Source organism: Athene cunicularia (genome assembly GCF_003259725.1).
Source record: "Athene cunicularia isolate RWA chromosome 3 unlocalized genomic scaffold, athCun1 chr3_part1, whole genome shotgun sequence".
NCBI classification, from domain to species: domain Eukaryota; kingdom Metazoa; phylum Chordata; class Aves; order Strigiformes; family Strigidae; genus Athene; species Athene cunicularia.
Genome location: NW_020799097.1, coordinates 81,412,746 through 81,440,292, shown reverse-complemented (window position 1 = coordinate 81,440,292; position 27,547 = coordinate 81,412,746). Strand labels below are relative to the sequence as shown.

Here is a 27,547-nt window from a genome sequence, read left to right as displayed (position 1 = left end):
CCGCCGCGGGCCCCAGCTGGGGGCAGCGGCGGGAAGGGCATGAGTGCAACGGAGAACGAACTGACCTCTGCGGGGGGTGGGGGGGTGTAAAAAACAGGCATACCGGGTTCTACATCAGGATTTGGTGTCTGAAGGGTTTGGGTAAGGTACGCCGGGCGTGAGGGGCTAGGGCGGACCTCTCATCCCGGGTGAACCCATCTGGGCAGGGTTATGTGGGAAAGGGTGCGATGCCGGCCTCTGCAAATGCCCTGTGACCCTGACGAGGTTTGTCAAAAAAAAAAAAAATCTCTCTTAGAGATTTTTTTATTTTTTAACCCCAAGTCTGCTCTAGTCTTACTTGCTGAGAAGGGTAAGTAAATGGAAAAATCTAAATATCAGGTAAATTAATATGCCTCGCTGAATATCATTGGTGAGTCACATGGCTTTTCATGACATGCAGCTCTCTTTGCTGGAATTTAAACATTACAAATAAATAATTTTAGTAACTAGAATTTGCTTGCCAGACTTTAAAACTATTTTCCTTCAAAACTTGAAACTTTTGCGCTATTTCTGTCTGGTTTTCTACTGTTTGAGTGAGAGAAGCTTAAAAGTATAGTTTGCCAGATCATTGCATCCATTCATTGGTGTGTTCTTCGGTAGTTGTAGCCTAATATTGCCTCCACTGGAAACAATTGCTATCCCTTTGGTTCTCACAGTAATTCAACTAAACTCTTAACTAAGTTCTATACAATTTTTGTTTTGTTAGATAAAATTTCTAAATAGGTCTCTTCGCCCTACATGGCCAGATAATTGGCCTGATTTTGGAAAGGAAAGAGCATTCGCAAATCCTTTTGCAATCCCAGTAAAAAGCAAATTTTGTATTTTTAAAAATCAGTTGGTATACTGTATTCTGTGGCGTAGATGGCAGTGAATTCCTGTAAGCATGGGTCATGGAGTTAATGAACCAAGATAATAGGCTTTCTTCTGATTGATAGGGCCTATTTCCTATGCAAACTAACAAGAGTCTTACATTATAGGATTGATGTCAAAGTGGTATGTGGGATTAAAAAGAAAAAAAGTCAAGGTTAATTTTTTTCCAGTTGATGTAAGCATGTATCTGAAAGAATACGTATTTTCTTGTGGGAAACTTCGGGACTAAGAGCATGGAAGAATGCATGCAGAGTTGCACAAAAGAACACTGGATACAAAGATTGTAGGTCAGAGCTAAAGTAAAAAAAAAAGATGTTATTTAAAGGGAAGGGGAGAAAACCTAACTTACCTATTGAACTCTCTCTTGGAATTCATCTTTGCCTGTCTAGATGGACTTGCTTTTCTGCAGACTGGCTGACTTTCTGATGAATCATCTGGTTAAATACGGGACTTGTGTTCTTGAGCTATAATGTATTGTTATGGGAATTCGTTATCCTTGATAAGAATAATGCATTTATTATGCTGGATACTGGAGAGTAACGATGTCTTTAAGTATTTTTTTTCTTGCTTTTAAGTGGCTGGACCTCGTAAACTTTGTGTAAGACATATATGCTTTCCACTTGGAAGCTTAAACCTGTTTTTTAACAAAAGGTTTTCTTTGGAGATTTTTATTTATAATGTTGTATTCAGTAATGTTTGGGATGATATTTACGTTACAGACTTGACACCAATAGTTCTGGATTCAGCTAAAGGAGTCACTGACATTCCTTGAAATGGCAAAGTGAAAACAAATCCGAGTACTTAATACTTAAAATTTTTCCTTTGCTTGGGATAATCTTAATCACACTGTTGTCAAAGTCAGGAAGTCTCCCTGAAACAGTTTGGTTTGAAAGAAATGCAAAACTTATCTGGCAGTCTTTAGGTTTTTCACACTGGCTCAGCAGAGACGCGCTGACAGTAGCGTCTGGAAGCTTATAGTATCAAGTTGTTTGTCGTGTGGATCGAGGTTTTCATTCTCTGGCTTTGTCAGCACAGCTTACTTTGGTACTAGTGGTTCCGTTATTAGCTTCCCCACCCTGAAAATGCAGATCTGTGTTTCCATCTCTTCTTTTTCTTTCTCATTTATGTTTGTAGTTATAAATACAACTAAAATTATACATTGGATAATATTTGGAGCATCATTGCTTTTAAAATCAACTTTCAAAATTGTAATGAGATCTCTGCTAGCTTTGCCATGTCAACTCTCATAATAGATTAAGAATTAAAGTAGTCTTATTCCACCAAACAGTCCAGGATCCCAGGAGTTTTTTGCATGAAAATCGTGGTAATTGTTATACAAAGCTACTGGGCTGAATGCAGTGAAACACCAGTGACACAGAGATGCAATTTTAGGAATGCTTATACCATAGCTTATTTTACAAGTCACAAGAGAATGCACATCCACATTTTGGTGAGTCACCAGAATGGCTTAGTGAGTGGTTCTCCTGCCTGTTGTTGGACAGGAAGCCCTTGAACTTACAGGGTTGTTGCTTCTTACACATTACATCTTCAAATCATGCTGTGATAGGAGAAGTACAACATGGCAGTCTAAGGGTGTGGGCACATAAATTACTCAGAGGTAGGCTGTAATAAAACTTGCAGCGTGTCAGCTGCTTCCAGTCCCATTTAGCCACACTTTACCCCACGTTATCTCCCTGTACAAGTAAGGATACATATATCTCTATAAATGAGAGGTAAGCTACACCATACTTACTGTATTTATTACGTGATACGTTGCATACTTACAACTGAATGTACATCCCTGGAATTTTTTTTCTGCTACCTGTTTTCCCATGTTTTATACAGTGTGGTTGACATCTCATTAATTCAGCTAAATTAACACGAAAATAATTATTTTTGGCTCCAATATTATATATCCCACTCATACCTCTGCAAGCCTCATGGTAGTGGCTGGCTGCATATTTATTTGGTAGTTGTCTTGTTTGTGTTTTATATTACACAAAGGCCCAGGTGCGGCACTGTCTTGCTTTAGGTGCATCAGGTGGGATACCTCTGGTTTTAATCAACTTTAATCAGTCGTTCCAACTTACAAGGTGTGGTATTTTGTTCAAAGGTTACACACCTTTATATCAGAAAGTATCTATATACCTCAGTCACCTCTACCTTTGTGCTACTCATATAATGTTAGTAGATGTGTGAAGAAGAATTTGGCCATTCCTCTAAGAGCAACTCTGGGCAGGCAGAAGCCCCAAGCAAAAGTTCTTTCTCCATGGGCAGGTCAGCTCTGTTGTGTTTGCAGTAGTAAGGCCACATTTGGGACATACCAGCCTGCGTTTTTGCCTGTGACCCCATGCTGTTCTGGTGCGGGGTATAACAACGGAAGCTACTGGAAAACAAAAAGTACATTATGGTAGAGTTTTTAATTGGGCAAGAGCAAAGAAGGCTAGAGCTACAGCTTCCACAGAAACCTGTGGGATGTCATGAAGCTTGCTTTCTAATGAATTTGTATTTGTGGATGGGGTTTTTTTTAGCTTCTAATAAGATGTCAGCTCAACTGAAGCTTTCCCTGTCACCGGGGCAGCACTCAAAAGGCAGAGAGCTGTGTGGGTTCCTCTTGATAACGCAGGAGGTGTGCTGCTGTGACCTTGTCCCAGTGGGGTACGTTCTCTCAAAGTCAGTTGAAAGTAGCCAAAGAATTAAAAAGTTACTCAGCAGAGGAGATGGAAAGAAGATAAATATACAGGCACATGGTGTGATTATAAAACCTCGTTTCCATAGGAAACCAGGCTAATTATAACTATGGTGCATCAAAAGTGTATCTATCATCTAATTCCTCAGTGGTCTATAACTTAATTCCTCATTAGCCCAAGCAGATTTGGTAGCTTTCACCTATCTGTATCTGGGAACACCAACTGCAGTCATATGACACTTTTACCCTTATGCAAGAGGCCTGATTCAGAAAATTGAGGGCTTTCCATTCTCAGCTTCATCTTTCTCCTAATTCCTCATGTGGGCAGATAGCAAGCTGCTGACTTATACTAAACTTGCCCCAAGATTCAGAATATTAAGGATGAGCTGGCCTTATTATGCATAGGCAGGCTTGGGATTGTGAGCTTGCATGGCACGTACGTGGGGGAAGTGCTCTATATCTTGGGCAGATAAGCAGGGAGACCACAGGCAGGTTCAGGGCACGTCTCTGGTAGGTACGGTCACAAGACAGGGGTGAGGACATGCAGTGCTCAGCATTTGCTAAAACTGGCCCTCTTTTCCATTTGGAAATCTAGGAGCTTCTTTTGATTCTCTCCTGTAGCTGATCTATGCATGCATAGACTGCATTACTGGAAGTCTATTTTTGTTGTGTCCTCTTGACATTATTCATATAATATTTATTAAGCTTTATGAACACCGCCTACAGAGCATTTCTTTCCTAGTGGCTTATTCTGAGCTGTTACTTAATGAGTGGTCAGCCTGTGCCTTTTAGTGTATAGTTGAAGAGGTTCCTTGGAAAGTGAACAAATTTCTCTTTTAAACAAATTATTACAGATACTTGGCTATCATTCTTTGTGAAACCAAGCATTTTAAACTTGTGTTTTGTAAATAAATTAGTCATAAACCACACATTCTTCAACCTCATCCACCAAACCTTATACCCTGCGAGCTTGGCCTTCCCAACTGATCTTTTTTTCTGGCCCAGATTCACTAGATAACTGAAGAATATGCCTAGATTTGGTATATACATAATATCATGAAGTATTCTTAACAGACTAAGCCTCAACTTGTAGAAAGTAATGGCTGTCTTATTAGGGATCATTAGTATTACGTACATGGTAAATAGCTTCTCCACTTCTGTGTAATAGATTCTTTGTATATGAATCAGAATAGTCATAAAAAAGGATTTGCTGGAAAACTTTCACATGTACATCTTGAAGGTATGAAGTCTCACTAAGCCGAAAGCAGCAGCAGAATAGCAACCCACTTGCTTGTAATAGCACAGAAATGATTCAACATATTCATTTCAACATCAAGATAAATGTGGTGACTTGTTTTAGAGATGAAGTGAGTGTGCCTTATTCTTCCCTTCACCTGTGTGGTCACTGTGGTTTGTTTATGAATCGGACAAGAATTCTAATCTTTTTACATCCAGATGCTCCTTGACCTGCAATAGTGATACATAAAATGATAGATTTAGACCCAAAATAAAGCATGTTCTTAAAAATTAACTTCATTAGTGTTTTAGCAAATCCTGAGCATTGAAAATCTTTTTCCCCCACTACAAATTGTGTGGGGATATAGTTATGTTCTGTTTAAAAACCAAAAACCTGAGAAGAGATTAAACTCACCGTGCGACTGCAACTGTCTTAACAGCAATATATAAGGGTGTTCCATGACTATAATGATAAAGGCTTTGGCCCTTCAATTATAACTGCAAGTGTCCATTGCTATGATTTGTCCTTTACTGTAAGGAAGAATTTACATATAAAGCTGTTATTAGTATGTCATGTCTGTGAAGGAACTTTACAGACTGTAGTTGGAACTGTAATTAATTTTAATGACTAAGAAATATGGTGCTCGTCACAGATCAGCAAACAGATCACACAGCTGCAAATTAACAATTATTAATTTTAGAAAAAGAATTCAAAGAGCCTGTCTCTCCAAGTGCATTTTATTCATTTGTTTTGACTAGTCCTGATCAATTATTTAAAATTCTTCAGAGATAAAGATACTTGGGAACATGTTGTGAAGTGTTAGAAAAGGGAGATCAAACTATAGCGTTTTACTGTTAAATCATAACTGAAAAGCTAGAGAAGATGACAGATTTTTTCAAAAGGTATTTCCTGTTTGTAGATATTATTTCACTTTGTGTCTGTATTTTTATAAGTTTATAATTTAGGAAAGGCTGCAGCTGCATTATCCCGGGAGTACAGTATTTTGAGAGGTTTTACAGTGTCTTTCAATTGTGAGATTTTACTGATTTTGATAAGAATAACTAATATCTACAGCTAATCAAAAGAAAAAAATCTTGTAAAATTATTTGAAATTTGAACAAATCCTTAGACCTTTTCTGTGAGCAGAACTCAGATATACCATATGAAGATACACTATTTCCTGTGGTTGCAAAGCTTGGTAGAGCTACAAATAATAGGCAAGGAGAAATAAAGAGTTTGAAAATTACCTTAAAAATTTTAGTAGCATCTTCTCAAAATAAACTGTTATGATCATATCTTTATTATTTATTTCTCTAGGCTTTTCCGGCAAATGCAGTTACGGCTTTTGTGTACTGCAGCTTGGTGACAGTGTTCTTCGCAGTAATAAAGGTGATCAGTTACCGTCTCCACCTGATGTTTGATAAAGGTGAAGTAGTTCAACAGAAACTCTCAAGAGAAAATGGAAGGCAATGTAAAGATACAGAGGTTCCAAAAGGAAACATGGTTCAGCCCTCGGATCACAGGTATAGTGTTTCATTGCATATTGCTGGTGCTTTCTGTAAAATGCATGAGTTTGCACCATGGTCCTACATAGCAGAAATGCCTGTGGGCTGTAGGAAAACTCCTTACAGTTGTATGAGGAATGGCACTTTTAAAAACCTGCTTAGTGCTTTTATTTTTGGTGGCTGTAGCATGCTTGTGGTGAAGCAGGCAGAGCTGCACCTGATTCAGAGGGTGGGGCAGCAGTTGGGCACCATGAAAGTAGAGACACCTTTCTGGGAGGTGTTAAAAGATCCTGGAGGACACCTGGGAGAAGTTTTCTGGGGAAGCCTTAAATGTTTGTTCTTTCCTCTTCCTACTGTGCTTACCTGTTGGGAAGAGGAGAGGAAGTGGCGTGCACCCATTGGCAAAGAAAATGCTTTAATGTCATGGCTTTGAAAGCCAGAGCTCATTCTTGCCTTTGTGTGCTTATAGTAACTTCTCTCTCAGATCAAGCCTAGATGTGTAAGTTGCCTTCTCCCTGTTACAATTTATTGTGACTGCCTTAGAAGCTTCTGTGGTCTTGTTTACGAGGAAAGTTAGAACTGCTTCTATTTCTTGGGGGCATTTGGTAGGTATTTGCATCCTCTCTACTGAGGATCCAAGTACTATGTCTTTGCTGCAAATAAACAATCAAAGTCAATAAGGCAGCTTCCAGGCTGAGATGGTATTAAAGGTAAAAATAGTTATCAGGCTAAAGACTAGTAGTGACATTTTCCAGATTTGTGTATAGGCAGAATATTCCACTGTACACTTTTTGGAATAAATGGAGACCTCTCTTGCTGGTTTTTCAGGCTTGAGTCATCCAAACAAATGAAGTTGGCAGGCAGCTTCCAATGTTCCTAAGGGTTATGACGGGTGTGAAAAATGCTAGATAAGGTACATCCAGTAGTGATGGCAGCATAGAAGTGTCCAAAGTTGAAACTGAGTAGATTTATTACAATTACCAGTCAAGCTTCAACGGAGAGCTCTATATAAGAGAACTTTGGGTATTTTTTTGTGTGTTTGTAGTCTGCTGCTAGCTCTATGCAGGCTAAGTAGTATCAAGATCATTTGTGTGTATCTATGCTATTGTTCTTCTCTGTCTTTACACATGCATATCTGTACTGCACTCCTGGCAGTGAGGTTGCTGGGGGCGTCAAGGTATGCCTGCATCGAGACTTTCCTGAGAAATGCCTCCTACGTGTGCCACTAACCATACAAGGTTTTTATTTTAGATTGGGTCATGCCTTTCAGGCTCTATCCCTGTTTAGTTCTTGCCAGCCCACAACCCTTTTTCCTATTTACAGATGTCTGATACAGTTATTTAAGGGGCTTATCAGTTGTTCTAGGCTGGCTGAAATTTAAACAGAACCTCAGTGGTTTCCTGTTGACTGGTTAATGAAATGAATGCAAACTTTCATTATCCTGCTTTTGTTTTGGCTAGGAAGTAGAGATAGAATCACTTAAAACTCGAGTGTTAAATCACATAACTATTCCTCTTAGGAGGTCCTAGGTGCAACAGTCCATTATTTAGTATTTGATCAGAAAATAAAGAACTTAGTATTCTGACTAGATGGATGATAGAAGTTTTTAAAGAGGCCCCTGGTATTTAGCAGGTTGGTCGAACAAGTTTTTGAATCTGGTTAACTACAAAAAAATTTGTCAAAGGTGTCTGAGACCACCAGGTAAATAATTTTATAGCTTATATACAGCTGTAGGGTTTTAAAAATAAGGTTGTTTTTTTTTTTTTTTGAAAACAACCACCTCAAACAAACAAGCCTAAACTCACACTTTTTGACACTTCACTATAGTGTTGATTTTTTTGTTTGTTGTTTTCAAATTTTTGTTGTGTTTTAAGCAAGAGAGAGAACATGTGTTGGTTCTCATTATTACACCTTGCCCAAAAATACTTATATCTATGGAAAAGCTAGTAGAAAATACGTGTGAAAAGAGTTAGTGGATAATTGAATGCATCCACAAAGGAAGTGATCAACATACCTTACAACATATGAAGTTACTAATGGATATATGTTTGCCTTGGCTAAAACTAGAGAAACAACTTTATCTTGTGGTCTAATGATTATATTAATTTATGTATTGCATTTCAAATATTAGTTTGCTGGGAGGTTTGTAAATAGGCAGTTAGATAAGCAATATGTACACAAAGGTACGGTCGAAGGACATAAGAAGTAAAAATTGTGGGAGGAGTAGCATTTGACTATTATATGTCTGATGAAAAACCCCAAACAACTTTTTGTGCCAATAAATCTCTGTGCATGTCAGGCAGGCTAAATGACATTACATACACATACGGAGTTTGAAGAGGTGTTGTATTTAGCATAGCAATGCTCTGCTTCTGAAGACAACAGAATCGTTTTATATTGAGGGAATTTTATTTATTTATCTGTAGCAAGTTGTCTTGGTGAGGAAGGAGATGCAAAAAGGGGTTACAGTATTTTTCAGCCCTGTGCTTTTAGCATTGGAGGGGAAAAATGTGCTGTCTCTTCATTGTGCTGTGTTACTTTTTCCTATTCTGTTGTTATTTCTCAGCTTCTTCCTGAAGCTCACTGTGGTCCTCTGTGGTAAGAAGCATTGCTTTATTTTTAATTTGCTTCCTTTTCAGCGATAACACCAGGGATAATGGTGTCATTGGTGAGAGCAATCAGAATGACTCTACCCAAACAATTCATGACAGTTCAAGAGTACAGGATCTGCACTTGCAGAACTCACCTGGAGCAGTGGTTAGTATGCAGTTTTCTGTCACAGTGTCTTCACTTTGTGTAGTCCACAGCTTACCACACAGAGTTTTATATTGCCAGGTACTGATCACTTGAAGCATAGGTTTGCCCCGAGGAAGAAGGATAGTTCCATCACTGCTGTCAGTTAGCCATGTCCTAAAGGTTTGGGTTTGCAAAGCTGGAACTGCACTTCTTAGCAGGGATCTGTCTGCTCTATAGATACCAAATGGCCTTTAAAAATCTTGCCAAGAGCAACTAGTTTTCATGCCTTCTTTGAGAGAAGGCAGAGGCTAATGCAATCAGAGCAGCCTCTTGTTGCATCAGAAGGGATCTGCTCCCGAAGCATTAATAATTTGGTTTTGTGTAACTAGACATGCTTAGAAAATGAACCCAATGCATCTCTGGAGTATTTAAAGCATAAAACCCCTTATTTGAATCTAGGAGATGGCTACATGAGGTTAAAAATACATGTATGTGCATTCCATGACTTTGGCCATGCTTTCTAAATCAATAGTGTATAAGGTGATGAAGGGGATGTGTGTAGATGTTATTAAAGGGAAAAAATAGGAAACATCCACGAGAAAGTTGAGGAGTTAAGTATTCAAAAAATTAAGAAACATAATAACACTGTGTAATCTTAAACTACTCCCATGTATACTGTGATAAAATCTTTAATTATGTGATCCCATGCTATTTTTTTCTACAGGACTGCTGCCTCAGTCAGTACAGAGGATGGTTAGTGATCTCTGAATAAGTAGCTATTTGATACTGTGTTCTGTCTTCATATCCTCCACCCCCACCCCGTGTCCCTATTTACTGCAAACTATTAAAATCCTGGTCTGAATCAGAACTATTTCCTCATTTCCTGGAGTGTTTTTACCTTTTTGTAGCATCTGTATGATTCACAAACATTAGTAGTTTTCTTTTATGAGATAAAATATTTTTCACCTTGTTTCTGTCCTAGTCCCCAGCATTCTCGTATTTGTCCATTCTGCAAACCTGTTTCTTCTTGGGATCTTGTCCAAGCCTCCCACTTCCAAACATGGAGGTTGGGTCTTGTCAGACCTAGTCTCCTGTTCTTTATGCCAGGATACCATAATGAAACTTTGAGATGATTATTATTTCCTCTTGGTTTTGGTGCCTGTCAGCCAGAAGACAGCCACATTAGGAAAAAAAAAAAAAGTTATTGGATAAAATTAGTTATGGACTTAGGCTGTTGAATTTAGACTCCTGAAATATTCCTCTAGTGTATTGTGTTTTAGTTTTGAGCTCACCAGGGAGTTCCACAGACCTGCTGATGAGAATCCAGCAGAAGTCATCAAGGTGATTGAGAAATGAGGTACATGATATATGAGAACAGGGAGATGGGAGTTTTAGCCTTAGAAAGACTTTAAGACTAGAAGAAGAGCTTACCGCTGTCTTCAGCTTCTTAATGGTAAGATACAGAGAAGACTGAGCACTCCCTTCTCAGAGGTGCCCAGTGACAGGATATGTGGCTGCAAGTTGCAGCCATGGAAAGCTACAATTAGATCAATTAGATTTTAAGTTTTCTGTGTGTGGTTGTGGTTTGTTTTGGTTTTTTTCCCCTACCAAGAGCGTGGTCGAATACTGGAAGAGGTTGTCCAGAGAGGCTGTGAAATCTCCCATCTTTGGAGATATTCAAAGCTCTGCTGGAGATAGCCCTGAGCAACCTGCTCTAACTGTACCTGCTTTGAGTGTGTGTGTATGGTGGAGGGGATTTGGATTACATGACCTCCAAAGCTTCCTTGCAATCTAAGTGATTTTGTGATAATTTAATGGCTCTGTCCTCTAGTTTTCTAATGAGAAATTGTCACCAAGTACTGGAGACAAAACTTTCTGGTTTAGTGCTTTGGAAACATGTAGCTGGAAAAGTAGAAGATAAACACATTCTATTCTTTAATGATTAAAAAAAATCTGGATTAGGCACTGCAAAATGTTTTTAAAAAAATCTTAGATTTTTTTTGTCCCCTCCCCAAGCGTCCCACACAATTGCAGTGATGCAATTTAGAGCATGACTGTTCTATAACCATCTCCCTCACCCACCTCTTGCATTTTGTGCAAGGCACGTGTCCAGATTTCAGTGATGTTAAACAATTTGCCAGTGCTGTAATTAACCTTTGATTAGATAGCTTTTGCATTGATAGATATTTTTTCCAACAAAATTTAATAAATGCCTGCACTAATTTTATGTGTTTCTTTTTATTTTTAGGAGCTGTCAACACGGGAAACTATTGAAGATCTCAGAGGTATCTTAAAGGCTTTATAAATTCCTTTAAACCTTTGTTTAATCATTGCTTGCCCACCCTCCCCCCAAAAAAACCAACCCCAAACAACCAAAACCTGAAACGGAGGACCCCATGGCAGGTTCTGTTGTGCCTCGTGTTAGGAGCTCTAGAGAACAAAATCTTAAGGGTATTCTAACTGACTAAGCTTTCTCAGGTGTCAGCCAAGCTGTTTGGGATACAGCCTTTTGGTGAACATGCAAATAGCTCTCCTCATTCTGACGCAGGGAGATGAAAGAGCCTTCGACATTCTTGGGAAGCTCTGTGCCTCTGCGCCTCTGTAAAGCCTTACACCAGGTGCTCAGATCCCATCCTAAAGCCCTTAAACATCATCTGACTGTGGATTCCTGTTGCAATTGCTGACCTTTAGCTCTGTAGTGTATACTCCAGCACACTATGCTTTGCCTACACTTCCAGTGCTTGAGATGTCACTATATATTTTAGTTTATCTCCTTTTTGTTAAGGTTGATCACCATATCCTGCGGGACCATTTAGGAATTGCACAAAGTGATGGAACAAACTTCTTTTGTATTTGCTGCTTCTTTCTTTCATCTCTCCCTAAGTGGGGATAATTCTGTAAAACAGTTTTGATATTAGCTGTTTCTCAAGCTATTTTGATTATTTAAATTAAATAGACATGCTGCTACACCTGTCCTGACCTGGAAGGACTTTTGCTTGCTTTAACAGTATTGCACATGTGGCTAGCAGAAAGGATCTTTGCTTAGGAACTGTTCTAATCAGCTACATCATCTGTGTTTCCTTTGTTCTGCTCTGGATCATATTTTGCTAGCTAAAGATTATACTTCAATAATGCACAGTATTCACATTTGTGAGATCTAACTCCCATATGTTTTTTTATTAGGTGTTATGGTATTAGAAGACCAGGCTGCACCACCAGTTTCATCTACCTCATCCTGTATCAAAGCAGATAAATTACCTGTTTCTACAACCTCCACTTCAGGTGCCACCACATCAGCAATAGTGACAAAACCAGCTGCTATGGAAACACTTTATAGTAATGGAATAGATGAAAAAGAATGGAACAGACAGTCATATGTACAGCATGGATCCCAAGATATTCTTTTGGACAGAGATGTAGCCAAAAACTTCTCCAATGTTTCTTCATCACAAGGTGACATTTTAAGGACTGGAGTTTCTTCAGAGCCATGGGACAGTGAAAATTCAGTTACTTCAGACCATTTGAGTAATTCTAAAAGCTACAAAAGAGAGAAACTGCCAGATGGATCACCACAGGCAGGCTTTACCAGTAACTGCCCAAAGTGCAATGCCATTGCAACCAAAGATCCTGAGCATGTGGAAGGTTCTTGCAATGCTGGTAATACCCATGAGGACCTTGATTGCTTGGACAGTGAGACTGCTGTTGCAGTTGTGGACAACTATCCTCCTGGAGACCAGCTATGTGAGCCTATTAAAATAGTCATCACAATGAGTACTACACCAAACACCACCCTCAGTGACTTGGCAGACTCTGTCCACCTAAAAGCTCTGGGAACTGAGAGAATGAGCTCAGCCCTTGAATCTGGTATAGTTACAGCAGGTTGGCCAAGTCAGCAAACTAATGAACAGCTCAGAATTCCAGTTATCACTTTTGACTTGTCTGATGACAGTAAAGGTAAGGCTTGCCCAGAAGTTAGTGAAAGCGAAAGAACTCCAGAAATTTTAAAGGCAGAGCTGTCATCCAACCAATGCTCTGGTTACGAATCGGGTGATGCAGCAAAGGAACACAGCAACCCAGCAAATACTCCCTTAGAAACTAACACTTGTTCAGATCCAAACAGGGAGAATGCTTCTGAAAATGTCCAGACTGTGGATTTAACTTCTAAGGAGGACCTGCAGAACCTAGACCCTCAGTCTTGTAGAACTGCTCATGAAAAGAGGCACATGCGAGTGCTGAGTGTAGACAGTGGGACAGATGTGCTTTTAAGTAAGAATTTCATGGAGGTATCGGACAAAGAAAAGACCTTACCAACGTCTAAATCGGACCTAGAAGCTAAAGAAGGGCAGGTGCCCAATGAATCTAACTTTCTAGAATTTGTCTCCCTCCTGGAATCCATTAATACTTCCAAGATGAAGGCATCTAATCAATCCACTGTCAAAATGGAGACAACAAAGGAAAATGGGCTTGTTGGAGGTATGATACATGGTTTAGGTCTCTTTGGAATAAAGAAGGTGTGACTAGTTACATTATTTATAGCAGCTTAGCCTGAAATCTGCAGCAGGGCAAATAGCCAGAGGAGAACTGGGTTTGCTAATGGGGCCAGAGAAGGGCTCAGTTTGGTGGGACAAGGTGATTTACTGTGATAGTGTCAGCTGCAGTTCTTCGCATATTTTCTTAAAGATTTTCCTTTGGAAAACCTGATGTTAACCTTAGTAGGTGTCCAGAAGGTATCTAGTATTCTGTACTAGGAGCATGCACGTGGCAGGCCTGAGTTGTTGGAATAACAAAAATACCATACAAAAATATGTATAGCTATAGCATTACACCAGACCTTTCCCATCTTATCAAGTGCATATTAAAGAGTTGTCTGTATGTGCCTGTAAGTATGTAGAAAGCTGGAATGTGAAAGTGAAATAAGACAACCATATCTTCCCCTCTCCAAAGTGGTTTACCTTAGATCCTATAATAAACTGTTCTAAGACAGCCTAAGAGGATACAATCTTGATACCTATTTTGCATGGAAGATAAGACACTTAATGGCGCTAAGCAGTTTGGCACTCGTATTTTACAATGGTATCCCTGTCCATACACAGGTGCTAGGGAGTCTGTGCTCCCCCAGATTGTTCCCGCAAGAGCCTTCTAAGAGCTGATTTCAAAGTGTGTCAGCTTTTCTAAAAACAAATGTGAAATTTGTACTTTTACCTTGTTAAAAAAAGTTATGTAGGTTTACTTTCTCAGGGTGTTGGTTTTGTGTAGATTCTGTTTAACTCTCACTCTGCCTTTCCTAAGTCTTTCCTCTTGTCTGTCCTGTCCAATGCATTAGACCCTCATCTCATTTGATCTGTCACTTGTGTCCATTTTTGATTCCACTTTGTGTTTCTTGTTCTGTGCCTTCCCTTTCCTGTGTATCCCTCCTCAGTTTAACCACTCCCCTCCTGTGCTGCAACCACCGTATTTGCCTTCCTCTTCATATTGCTTCTCTCTCATCTTTGCCTCTGTTCGTCCTAGGAATCCACGTTGCTTTTCTAGGATTTTCCACTCTCTTGAGCTCGCCTAAAGCCATTGCCTCCCCACAGGTTGCATTCACTTCTCCTGTACTTATCCTCCTCTCCATTTCCTAGTCAATTTTTGCTCCTTGTAGGCCTGGTGCCTCTCTTCTGGTCTATCTTACTCATCTCTCCTGCCTTCTCAGACTGTTTGTTCTGCAGAGCAGTTTCTGCCCTGCTCTATCAAGTTTATCAGCCTGGCTGGCTGGCTTGTGGTTTGTGCTCTGTGGTTGCCAAAGATGTGTGCTGAGCTAGCCCTGCTTTTCACCGGAGCCTGCTCAGCTGATCCCCTGCTGAGCCCAGGGAGCCTGGCCAGGTCCCTGAGGTACAGGGGCTCGAGTGCAGGGTCACCTCCCTGTGCAACTGCACACAACAATGCAAGGGTGACTTTGCAATTTTTGCTACTCCTCGACCATAAAAAGGAGTATTTACATGATAATTTGACTTTGAGTGACGTGATTTAGCTGGAAAAGGGAAATGATAAAAATTTCAGAGTGTGCAGCTAATCTGGAAAGGGCTTTCAGACAAGTACCCTCAGATAACGTGAATAGGGAAGATTGCTGCATAAAAGAAAGTAATGGGTGATCAGAATAAATCAGACTCAGATTCCACAGTGACCAAAAAAAAAAAAAAAAAACCTAACCCCAAAACTTCATTAATGTGTGTGTGTGTGTGTGCTTTAGATCTGGCAAACGAGATTCTTCTCTTGGAATCCAAGATCCTGAGGCAACGGAAGATTTCTGCTATTCCCTCAAACCAAGCTGTCATTTAAAGTGACCTGAACTGAATTTTCTACTTTCCTATTTTCTTAAGTCCATATGTTTGTGAGACAGTGAAGTTGAGCTGTATGCATGTAAAATTAAGTGGCCCTACTCGTTGCCAGCGTGGGCCCATCATCACCCTGGGAAAGGAATAGAGATGGTGGCTGTGGCTCCTGTCACTGCGAGGCGTCTCCTGCACCTCAGACTGGCGCTGTGGGAAAAAGCAGATTCAATCTGAACTCTTTAAGCTGGGGAGAAGTAGTTCAAAGACATTTATTTTTAAGAGCAAATAGGCTTTGTTTTCTAGCCTAGTCAGAAAGTGCTGTTTGTGAAAATAAATTACTGTCATTACTGGCAGCTTCCCCACAGTAAAACTGGATTTTAGGAATGAGAAAGCCTCTAATTTGTTTACTGCCTTGCAATTACAAATATGCTTTAACAACATAGCATCTTAGAACAGATCTGAATAAACATTATTCCCACATTAAAGTGGTTGTTCCAAAAAATAAAAAGTGTGTGTGTGTGGAATACAGAGCAAGTCAAGCTATGTACTAGTTGTTTTGAGGGAGGAGGTTGGTTGTATTTGTTTTTTGTTCTTTTAACCTTGCAAACCGCCTAATTGGCAAAAGCTAATAATAGATGCCTGGTCCAAATGAGCATGAAATGCACCCCACAAAGGTGTTTATTAGGCAGTGTGAGAAACTTGGCAAATTCCTGGAAAGCTGAATATTCAGAGCTGTGTGTAAGAAAGCTGACATTTTGCATAATTTGAAGAAGATGGGGAAATGTGCTCATCAGAACAGTCTTGCAAGTGAGTGAATGTCATGGGTGGGTCTTTGTTATGGGTGCTACCTCAGCAAGCTTGAGTTCTGTGGAAACAGAAGAGATACTGTCCTGACCACATAAGCCTTTGCCAGTAGACAGCTCACTAAAATGCAGTACAAGAAAATTAAAGCCTTGCTTTACGCTACCAGATTTAATGTGTCAAAATACAGGACATAAAAAAAGCTGTCCAAGAGCTGTTCTGTTGCCACCATACCTCTTCTAGATTGTGAGAAAGTGCCACTGACACTATTGCTAAAAATGACTTTTGGGACAGCATCCTTTCAGTTTTGAATCAAACTTGTACCACCCATGTAATGAAAGCCTGTTGAAGGGCAGCTGCAAATTTTCTTCAGCCTTTGAGAAGCATAAGGAAAGCTGGGTTTATTGGCTGCTTTGGTTCCCTCTGACATGTCTGGAGCTGAGTAAGAGCAGCTATCCATCAGACTTACACAGGGCAAAAACTCATGTATGTCCCCTCTGGCACAGCTATCTTGTAATCTAGGACAGGCAATGTTATCACCCAGGGAGCAAAGCCTACCGTGAGGGTAGTGGGATGGATGCAGGAGAACCTAAACCAGGACTGTGTGGCCTGAATTTAGATGTTTTGCAGGCTCTTTTTAGAAAAGGTACTCATCATTCTGGGCAGTGCGCAAACCACAACCTCGAGTGAGTTCTTTTGGATCCCAAGCAATAATCCTTCTCCTATAAAAAACCTGAAACGTATTCCTGTGGATATTTTTGACTCTTCATTTTTTTTCCCCTCAATGTGAGAAAGAGGGCTATTGCCTGCCGTATAATCATGGGGAAGAGGCATCTTGTGCACTGAGTCACCAACCCAAATGACAGCCGTGGTGGGAGGCGACAGCAGGGGAGTTTGCCAGCAGGCAGGTAGCACCTAGGACCCAAAGACCTGCCGAATGCTAGCTCTTCTCGCGGAGCAGTGGTGTGCTATGCCTGTGTCATGCCGGAGAGGGACCATGTGGCATATGATGCCCCTCCTTGGATGGAGAGGAAATGGGGTGCAGAACTTCTCTAGATCTGATACTTGATGTGTAAGGCTTGACAGGTTGAGATTTTAAAATTTTAGTCTTTAAATCAAAGAGGTAATAGTATGTTTGATGGCAAGGCTGACAGCTATAAAGAAACTACGAAGTTATTTCAGAGGTCTGTATTGATATAATTGTTAGATACAAGGATTAGGTTACTTACCTGAGACCTCAAAAACCTTGACTTTATTCCCAGCTCTGCTGCTGTCCTAGGAGATTGTTTTGAGCAAGTCACTTGCTAATTTCCTGTCCCGTAACAGGTACAGTGAGTATCGCTAGTTTTTCCTATCACTTCAGGATTAATGTGGTAATCCTGATGAATGGATAATACCATGTGCTGCTTCATTGCCCATGTTGCACTGTTATAGCAACTCTTGGGCCGTGTCAGGTTCCCTGGGCACTCCTGTTGTTTGGTGGGTGACCAGCTTTAATGTCAGATTTTTCTTAATGTATTTGTGGTATAACAGGCAAATTTGGGTTGAGAATAAAGTCCATAAGGTAGATGTTTCTGCTAAAGCAGTCAGTGAAGAAAGAGTTGAATGGCCTTAGGATATATTCTCCAGAGATATGAATGGGACAGTTCACAACTCCTACAGTTCTTGTTTTGTGCTGGTACTAAGAAGAGTATACAGCTATTTAAAATCAATTATCTCTGCGACTGAAAAGCAACAAATATATATTTAAGTGAAACTTTCTGTTTTGGAGCGTAGTGTTGTGGAAGGAAGTAGATTCTGTAGCAGAGTAATTAATGAACAGAAGAGACTCCGGCTTAATTAGCTTAATTCTGCGTGACCAGATTTCAAACCAGATGGCACTTGAAATTATGACAACAGTGGCATTTTAATTTATAGGAGTCAGTTGTGGAGATCGAGATAGGGATATGCAAGTAAAAGATTAAAAATGTCTGGGATACTCTGGAGAGAGGGCACAAAATAGTAAAAAGATTTTTGGAGAAAAGTTAGAGCCATAAAATTGCATTCTAATTACCTACTAGTAAGGCAACCTTAAAGTGGAGATACACCAACAATTGGATATTGCAGTTACTGTACGTACAAAAGCTGCTTCATTTAGGCTAAAACTCTTTTCAGCCTCCTCCCAGTGTGGATCAAAGGTTTGTCTATAAAGATGATTTAGGATACCTAAAATCTGTTCCACAAATGAAAAAGTTACATGGCGAAGGAAGTTTTGTTAGTGTAACTGCATTTAAATTAGGAGCTCATTTGTCAGTATTGGGATGTTATATTTTTAAGTAATGGTGCTATGCTGTTACAACTCTTCAGTGCAGTTAAAAACGTTTACAGGAAGCATCTTCTACCCATATGGGACACATAAGAAATGTTTATTATGATAAGGATTTTACCAGGATAACTAAAGGATGGATCTTGTACTCAACCAAAATACAAAAATGGAGTACAGACCAAAACTTGGTTGTTTGTGCGGAACTCTTCTGAATCATCTTTCCCCAGGCCTGACTTAGCCATGAATCCTGACAGTTAGCACCTCACATATCTGAGTCATGTGGCGCATAATTTCCAGATAAATTATGAAGTTACTTGCAGAGCCTGGGTCTGAGCTTGGGGCATCTGCAAGCCCAGCTGTGTATACGCCGGAGACGTGGGGTGGTAGCTTGGGGTAAATGGCTCTGGTAGGAGGCCACAGGGAAAGGTGCAGGTACCACTGCTGTGTTGTGCTTTTTACTCTTCTCTTGCTCTTGGAGGGTGTTTTTCCTGGTAACCTGAGCTTTGCCAGCACAATTTTCATGCAAGGAGCGTTTGGTGATGTAGAGCTGATTACGTACCCTGGCAGAACGCTCTAGTCTAGACACCTCTATGTCTGTTTAAACACTGAAGGTGTAAGTCACTCAGAAAAAAAATTAGTAATAATCAAAAAGACCAGTCACAAAACCATCATGGCCCACCTCTCCAGTGTTGGAAGTACTCGTCACCGTGATGTCTGATTGGCATATAAAGCCTGTAAGAAGCAGTATGTTTATGGTTTTATTATTCTGACTCTACCACTGCAGGGAAAAGAAGTCTGCAAGACTTGTGGTTTGGAATGGAAAAGAGAGAGGCATTTTTAAAAACCACTAGATAATCAAATTAAAAAAATCTTTTTAATTGTTCCAACCCTAGAGCTAGTTTTGGGCAATATGGGGCCAATTAGATTATTAAAACCACAGTTTCTGATCTCTATCAATTATTCTTACAGCTTGAACAGCCCAAGCCTTTAGGAGGGTGATTTTGATTAGGTGTCTGTGGCTTTGTCACTTGCCTCAGCTATAGTTACATCATTAAGAGGATGCTTCAGTAATGCCACGGTTAAATAAGGCATAGTTTCTGCTTAAAATGGGAGTTTAAATCTTTAATCGGGAAAGGAAAAAAGTATTGTCTGCTCCCCTCTCCTCTCTTTTTTTTTTTTTCCTAAGTAGAAGAAAATAGGTCTGGAAGACCTATTGAATTTTGTCTTTATGCACAAAACATTTGACTAACCCAAATTTATGCTGATTTTATTTATTGCATGAGAAGTCAGGATCCTTGGTTGTAATGAGCAGGAGACACAGAATGTTGGCAGTGGTGTCGTGGGATTGTTTTTTTTCCCCTCCTTATGGAAGCTGAAGGAACGCTGCTGTTTCAAGCAAGAGTGACATGGTGTCCTTATCTCTACTGCCTGTTCCCTCTTGATTCTGGTACTCAGTCTGGTGAGCATCTGGGGTCCCAGGTGAGACTCTTTAGGCTTGGTGCTGCTTGTTGTGCTTCACATTAAGGGCTGAGATCTGCTGGGACAAGATGTGGTGGTACAATTAAAGCTGTTACACATCTGGATTCCACCCCCCACCCCAAGTAAGTGTGTCTGTAGTGTCTGCGCAGTGTCTGCAGTGAGAAGTGGTTATGTACGAATGTCTGAGGCTTTAGGGTATTAGAGGGGTGTGTCCTGTGAATTGAAACTGGTGTAGAGATGTCTTAACTTCTGAAGGTAGGTTGGTTTGTAGAATTAGTGTGTTATTAGATCAGCTGATATGGTTGGAGGAAAACAAGACAGATGATCTGAAAGGTCTGTATATCCTAAAGCTTATGTGCTTTTTTCAGTTATATCAGTTGGCCAAATAAAAGATAGTATGTCTCTACAAGCCTTGAATCTGTTTTATCCTTAGACCATTTTAGCTATGACACCACAATTTCCTGACTGGTAATTCTTGCAGGTGAGGATGGTAATTGTATTAGTAGGAAATACAGTTTAACAAATGGAAATTTTTTGTGAGGGGAATTTCTGGGGTTGTTGTTTTTTTTTTCTTGATTGTTAAATTTTTAAGGTGTTTAAATAACAGGTATTGCAAAAAGTCTGGGTAAGTACATTTCAATACACCTTGCTTAGTGCAAGGAGCTACAGGACTCACAGAAGCATCTCCAACAAGCACTACAAAAAACATACTCTTTTTTTCACTGAAGGCATTTAATTGTGTGACTGCACATGATGGTGATGAAATCACTGTCTTAGTTGTGCTTTAAAATCCTAACATAATTTTTTTAGTTTACAGTCAAAGCAGAGTTACAAAATGTTTCACTATTCACCATGAATGTTAGCAACTAAAGAGACTATTGCTTGAAAGTTACACACATATGTATGTGACATACATGTGTAGAGAGGTAATATAAATATAATTGGTATTCAAAGTAGTAGAGATCAGACAAGTCCATCAAGTGTATTTTAAAATCTGTACTTGTGTATTTTCCAGGCATAGGAAAATCTACTGTGAAATTGTTTAGCCAGTTTGTCCTTTGTCCTGCATCAGGTGTGTGACAGGTGGGGAAGAGGGGCTAGACAGCTACTTGCTTTCTTGTCCAAGAGCTCTATTTCCTTTGAAGGTGCTGCTTTCCCTTTTGTAAAAGGGGAATGGTCCAGTGCTTCTGCTTTTCCATTGCCATTATATACAGCTTGGGAACAAATTACGGCACCCAGGGAAGCAGGTCTTACCATTGTAGGTTAGGGACAGATTGCTTCCCTGTGAAACAATAAAAGAAGTAAAGCAGAAATTCTCTCTCGTTTGTGCTTTCCTTTTCACAGTCCGTTCTTGAAACAACCCATTTGTGCGACCTTCTTGAGTCACAGTATCTCCTCATCCAGATTTCTGAGATTGTATTATTTTAAGCAATTTTAATGTTTTCCATAAAACTAGTGATTTCTGTAGTATTTCAGCTTTCCTCTTTTAGATGCTCTTGTTCAGTAGTTAATGAATTAAACTCTTGCAGTCATCTGCAGAGACTGGCTCCACTTCACTGCCCTGTTTTCCAGATAGCCAGATGACAGAGAGAAAAGAAGAAATGGTGGGAACAGAAAAGCACTGTGAGCAACTTCCTAAACAGGAAAGATCAGATGTACAAAGCCAAGATCGTGCTAGTACTAGTCCGGTGCTACCAGAGTCTGCCAAATTTGCAGCACTGTAAGGCCAGTTTACTTTACAATTTTGTACTTCAAAGTTATGATGTAAGCTGTTTTGTTTCACTGAGTAGAAATGACATAAACTTTTAATTAACCTCTCTTTCTTTTTGTTTTATTGAGAACAAGAAAAAAGTTCCTCATAGTAGTTTTGAAACATTTTTGTGTCAAGTTACCAGGGCAACAGGCAAAGGCAGATAATCTACCGGGTAACTTCTCAGCAAGACAGTTCTGTCTTGCAAGTAATAAGTGGACCTGAGGCGTCAGTGCAAGATGAACTATCCGTGGATGCAATGCATGTGTTCATAGATGAAAATGGTGAGTTTCCCAGTTGGAATAATTGCAATGTGTGAGGAAATTTCTTTAGAAACTTTAAATGCCCTGGAAGGATATTTCTCTTGTCTGTTACCGATTGCATGTTTTTCTGTGTGTATGGAAGAAAAGGGCTTAGTAATTTAAAGTCAGGTCAGCCATAACTAGAGTTTTCAAAATCCACTAGTGACCATCACAGACCCGAGGCTTACACGCTGCATGAAGTTTATCTTCCAAACATCATTCTTTGAGAATGCTGTCTAGACCAGAAGACTACTTCTGTCTTTGCAGAACCACCCCTGGTGCTTTCTGCCTGGTGAGGAGTTTTGCACTGGCCCAACTGGGCAGAACATTCCTCCTTCTTACTGTTTTGTTCTTCAGCTGGCTCAGACTGAACTCTCTGATAATGTGGTGGTTGCTCTTATTCAGGGTTGTGGTCTGCTACCCCCTTCAAGAGAATGAATAAGTGACCTAGTGCCTGTGCTTGGTATGACCCTGCTCTGCAGGTGTTCCTAGAGGCTAAAGCTGTATTATACTTGACAATGGTTTGGTTGAACTCTGTGTAGTGCTCTGTGAGCTACTGGCCCATACCTCTGAAAGGCAGACATCCCAAAAGCTGTGTTTCCCTTAAAGCTACCTTCAAAACCAGTGTGGAGTAAGTACTCATGGTGGTTGGTTTTGTGACCCCAGAGATACTTTGGTTTTCTGCCAGTTCCTCCTGGCCCTGTTTGCAGTCTGCAGCTCCTGGTGTGCTATGGAACTAAGAGCAGCAGCTGCCAGTCAGGCATATAGCATGACCTCTGGGTCAGTGAGCAGTGACCTTTCGCTTTTTTGCTGCGTATGCAAGGAGGGAGTAGCAGTGGCTACAGTTTTAGCAGAATTTTTCCCTGCTTTGTACCTCCTGACCTCACCTTTGTGAACTAAAAGAGAAAAACCTGATTATTACATGTTTTACAGTGAATTTACATTGATAAATGTGCTTTGCATTTACTTTACATACCTTTTACATTTTCACTGTAACTTCTGTGTTTTGGCTGGTCTCTGGTTTTGAGTTGTTCAAATGTTAATCTGTGTTCTGAAGTCTAACATAAGCATAGTGCATAGACTGAAAACTGTATTTATGAATGTGCCTGACCTAGAATGTATTTTTTATAAATTGTGTGTAAAACAAATTATCATATCACTGTACTGACTTTTCTCCTCTGTATTTTCTGAAGGGGAAATTAGATCCTGTTATCTAAAGGCTGGCTGTCAGAAGGAAGGACATTTTCGACATCAGCTATCAAATTGTGATTGTGTGTCAAATGCTCAGTAAGTAAGCCCTTGCTTCTACAAAAATCAAAAGTTTTAATTGCTAGAAGCTATGGAACTGATTATAGCTGTGAAAGATGAATGTGAAGGGTACTGGAGAAAGATGCATGTAGAGAGGCGTACTGGACAGGAAATGTGTTAACCTCTTCTAAAGATGTGAAAGCATGCATTGTTTTGTTTTATGCTAGAACAGTGACTGCTTTGTAAGAATATTGGTAAGGAAAAGTGAGAAAGAAAACCAGAACTATACAGTGTGCTTTCTTTACTTTCTGGGAATAGCCAAAGTCATGCGTAGAGATTATAAATAAGACTGTAAGTAAAACAAAGTAAGTGGGACGGTTACCAGCTGTTCTCTCAACCTTGTCTTGCTCACTTTCCATACTGGTTGGGTCCTTTGTAGATTTTTAGTGTTGTATCAGTGTCAGCCAGTGACATTGCTGCTAGAATCCACAGGAAGCAGAGCTTTTCACCTTGCATCAAATCTCTAACGATAGTTTGCCACTCTGAAAAGATATGTGAACGTTTGGTTTTTTTTTTTTTTTCTCAAAGGTCCTTTTAGAGTGGAAACATGATCTGTTGTTTGCATATCTGTAAAAAGAATTTTAACTATTCATACGTGTTATATAGCATTTGGAAAAGTTGAGTGAGGGGGTGAGAAGGGTCATTGTTAATAGTAAATAGTGTTCTTCAAGTATTTGGCTTTCAGTGGAGACTTTTGAAAAGCTTGGAACCGTGTTTAGAACAGTGTTAGCATTTAGATAGAATACTATTATAAGAGACATAAGAATAATGCTTTTAATAGTCAATGGGTGAAGAATAAAAAACATAATAATTTGAGTTCATCTACAGTATAAATGTTCTGTCTGTGTTTAGCAAAATAGAAAAACCCAACCAGGTAGAGTTCAGTTTTGACCTAAAATCAAACATTTTACTTTGGGGATATTTAACTTGCAACTCTCTTCGTTTCACCTTGCACAAAATATTCCCCTCATCCTCCATCATCTAACTATGAACTTGAATCTGTCCTAAATTCAGAAATAGTTTACTGTCCCCTGATGTTTATCAGCTAATCTGGTTTTTATCAGAACAACCTTCCTTCTCATATAAGAAGTCCTTCTGAATCTGTCTTTGCTAGATGCTTATGTGACATTTGTCTTCCTGTACTATGTTAAATGCCATTTTTTAGTTTGAGGTTTGCAGACCTCTAGGGATATGAATTATATATATGGGGTCTGCTAAACATTGTTAACAAAAGCAATTTCACATACTCTTTGCAGCCATTTACATGCATTTAATTTCCAAAGATCAGCACCTTTGCCAGAAATCTAAGAGTACAGAGGCAGTTCAGACTGGGGAACAGAACAAATCAGCAAAGATGAGTGGGTTCCCAGGACCGTGACTGTATGGAAGTCAATGGGAAGACAGAACACGGGAGCTTTTCCAAGAACAGAGCAGCATGAAGGAAAGTGAAAAGCAGAAGTTCACATGAAAAACAAGGGAAGAGGACAAGGAAGCATGAAGAATGCTCAAGTTGGTGTTTGTAATATGTTTAGGCCAGAGAGATTAGTGAAAAGCTGTTTGTTCAGTGGACAGTTCCTATGATCTGTGCACAGACTGAAGGGTAGCACAGGAAGGAAAGGGTTTTTTTTTAATTCAGCTGTTCACCATCAAGTAATTTTGTATTTAGACCATATCGAACACTTACAGCATATAGAAAGTAGAGGGGCAAATCTGCTTTAAAGACCGTTCAGGAATTGAGGCATCTTTCCTTCCCCCTTTCCCCTATCCCCACCTGCAGGTTTGCACATTACTCATGTCAGGTTCGTTCCTTATCCATGATTAAAGATAAGCTAAATAATCACATTTATTAACTAATGATCTTTTTATTACTGAAGAAAAAGGCAAATAGAATAAAATAAAGCACAAGGCATAATCAGTGATTGCTTCAGTTTGTCTGTGGAGAGCTCTTGACAGAAATTATTCCCCTTGAGGGTGGGCTCTCCTCTGGTGGTGATGTTCATTGTGCAAGTAGTCCATACCAATAGGAGATGCTGCTGTTATGAAAGAATATTAGAAGAGAGACATGGAAAGCACCTCTGAGATGTCCTTGGCTTATCTTCAGTCCTGTCAGAAAGTTAACTAAGACAATGACAGTACTTCTTCACGAGTACTTGAGACAGTGTAGAAACAACAGCTGTACGCTTCGTGTCTGAACACATTAATGGGTAATCCAAATCAGATTTTATGAGGTTAAACTAAGCATGAAAAAATTAATACCTCACCACAAGAGGTGGCATCCTCCTTCAATAGGAGGGATAGGGTTTTGATCTTGGGTGCCTCGTTTTCAGAATCTAGAATAAGCTCATGGAGAATGATTAATAGGTCTGTAGTAGATGCATATAAGCTCTTAAAGCACTTCTCACTGGTCATGCTTGCTTTATAGTGTGAAGATTAAGCTGTTCCTAGAGGGAAAAGGTCAAACTGAGTTGAGCCAGTGGAGTAACTGTGGACATGAATGCACTGTGTCCTGATGTGGTGCTCTGAGGAGGAGAGTGGTCCAGGTGGTGGCAAAAGCCCTCTTGCTTGGGGGGGTGCTCTTAGAGAAACAGGAGAGCAGAGGCGCTGGCATGCTAGGAGCTGTGGAACTTCTGGGTAGCACTGCCCCTGGTGAAGGGAGAAGGAATTTTAACTGGGAAGGGTATGAACTCTGGCTGGTTTGTCAAGAATAATGTTAATTGCCTTATGAATTTGCCATAGGTAAATACCTTGTAACAAAGTTATGCAAAACTGGAGAAGATATTTAAATATTACTCAAAAGAAGCTATTAAAGAAGGCCTTGAGGCAGGCAGACTAACATTTAATGATCTTAAATTCAAATTATAACTTGCTATTTCTGTCTATTGAGTTCTGCTATTGTCTCCTCCAGTAGTAAAGTCTTAACTGGTCTGGCATTTCACAACAGATTATTAAAAAATGAAATTAAAGTAGTATTTCTATGGCCTGTAAACATTTTATCTTCTTGGCCTGGCTTCTGAAATCTATTTCTCACAAATAATGCAAAACCTTAACAATGCTACTGTGTCACAGAAGTGATGCTGTGTTACGGGTTTTTTTTGTTCTTTGCTTTTGCATGTTTCCTGTTCTTCCTTTGCTTGCAAAGGGCTGGTAAAGGTGGACAACAATGGATTACAATGTGCTGAAGAAAGCAGATGTCTAAGGTTGAAGGCGTCTGTGCTTTTTTCCTTCAGAGGCTCCTTGACATTGGAAGCAATGCTGTTTGAGGGAATTATGTTTTGTCTTGTCAAATATCAGTGGGTGTGTCACCTCTTTTTGTATGTTTGCACAACATCTGCAGTGTTGTGAGATGATCTTTGCAGTGTTCTTCATTTTATCAATATTAATATATATTCCACCAGATTTTTTTTTTTTGGTCTTAGTTTTTAGTTTTATCGTTTGCATTTTCAACTATAGTAGTTGTCCTAATGAAAGATATTACCTGTACCTGCAATCTTTGTCCTGGAAATTTTCACAGCTTCTTAATGTAGCATAAACAGACGCTTATGAATAATTTCTAAATTCTTCCAGAGGTTACTGGGAATTAGAATTGTTTCAGATTGTCTCCATATTTGTCTCTCGCCAAATTGTCTCTCACTGGTCCAGCTTTTAAAATATTTAAAAACTGAAGTTAGCCAAGTTAAATTTAAAGGAGGTTTTTATGTTGTAATGATCACCAAAAAAGGATAATTCCTGTTTTCATCTTAACCCTCACTTTGACAGGTGATTCTTGCTACTGAGTTTAAGTTATTTAAACATTGGCAGGTAGCTAGTCAGTTCCCCAATTATTGTCCATGTAATTACCCTGACCAGGCTTTTGTCTGTTATCTTGCCAGCAACACCTCTTGCCAGCAGTCCCTGTGGAATGGGTTCCCTGCTGAGCTAATTGCCTCTAAATTTGATGCTCCCATTACCTTGCCAACTTCACCTCTAGCCATAAATTGCTTTGTGACAAGCTTTGACAAGACAAAGTGTAAACTGTATTGTCATCTTATGGATTACATTAGAAACTAGTAACAGAAAGACATTTTGAATCTGTTTCAGTGTGAGAAATTGGGAACAGCTTTCTCATCCTGAAGACCATTCTTTTGCTTCATTGTATTAAGTTCTTTACCAGCCTTTGTCTCTTTTACAGTGAATCCTTAATGTTTCTGTGCTGTGTGTTTTAAGTATGTACTTGGC

The 27,547-nt window shown here is 39.7% G+C and overlaps 1 protein-coding gene across 2 annotated transcripts in view; it reads left to right on the top strand.

Annotated features, from left to right (window-relative positions):
* Positions 1 to 6,157: 6,157 nt before the first annotated feature.
* The window catches only part of PCNX2 (pecanex 2), a 156,102-nt gene continuing 134,712 nt past the window's right edge, over positions 6,158 to 27,547 (top strand). The window contains exons 1-7 of one of the 2 annotated variants that reach the window (XM_026846485.1): positions 6,158 to 6,358; positions 8,980 to 9,097; positions 11,325 to 11,361; positions 12,260 to 13,549; positions 21,545 to 21,692; positions 21,861 to 22,006; positions 23,218 to 23,311. In XM_026846485.1, coding sequence (XP_026702286.1) covers positions 6,249 to 6,358; positions 8,980 to 9,097; positions 11,325 to 11,361; positions 12,260 to 13,549; positions 21,545 to 21,692; positions 21,861 to 22,006; positions 23,218 to 23,311 — 1,943 coding nt within the window. In that variant the 5' untranslated portion in view covers positions 6,158 to 6,248. Of the gene's footprint in view, positions 6,359 to 8,979; positions 9,098 to 9,800; positions 9,830 to 11,324; positions 11,362 to 12,259; positions 13,550 to 21,544; positions 21,693 to 21,860; positions 22,007 to 23,217; positions 23,312 to 27,547 lie in introns of those variants that run through there. The other variant, XM_026846486.1, reaches the window with a different exon arrangement.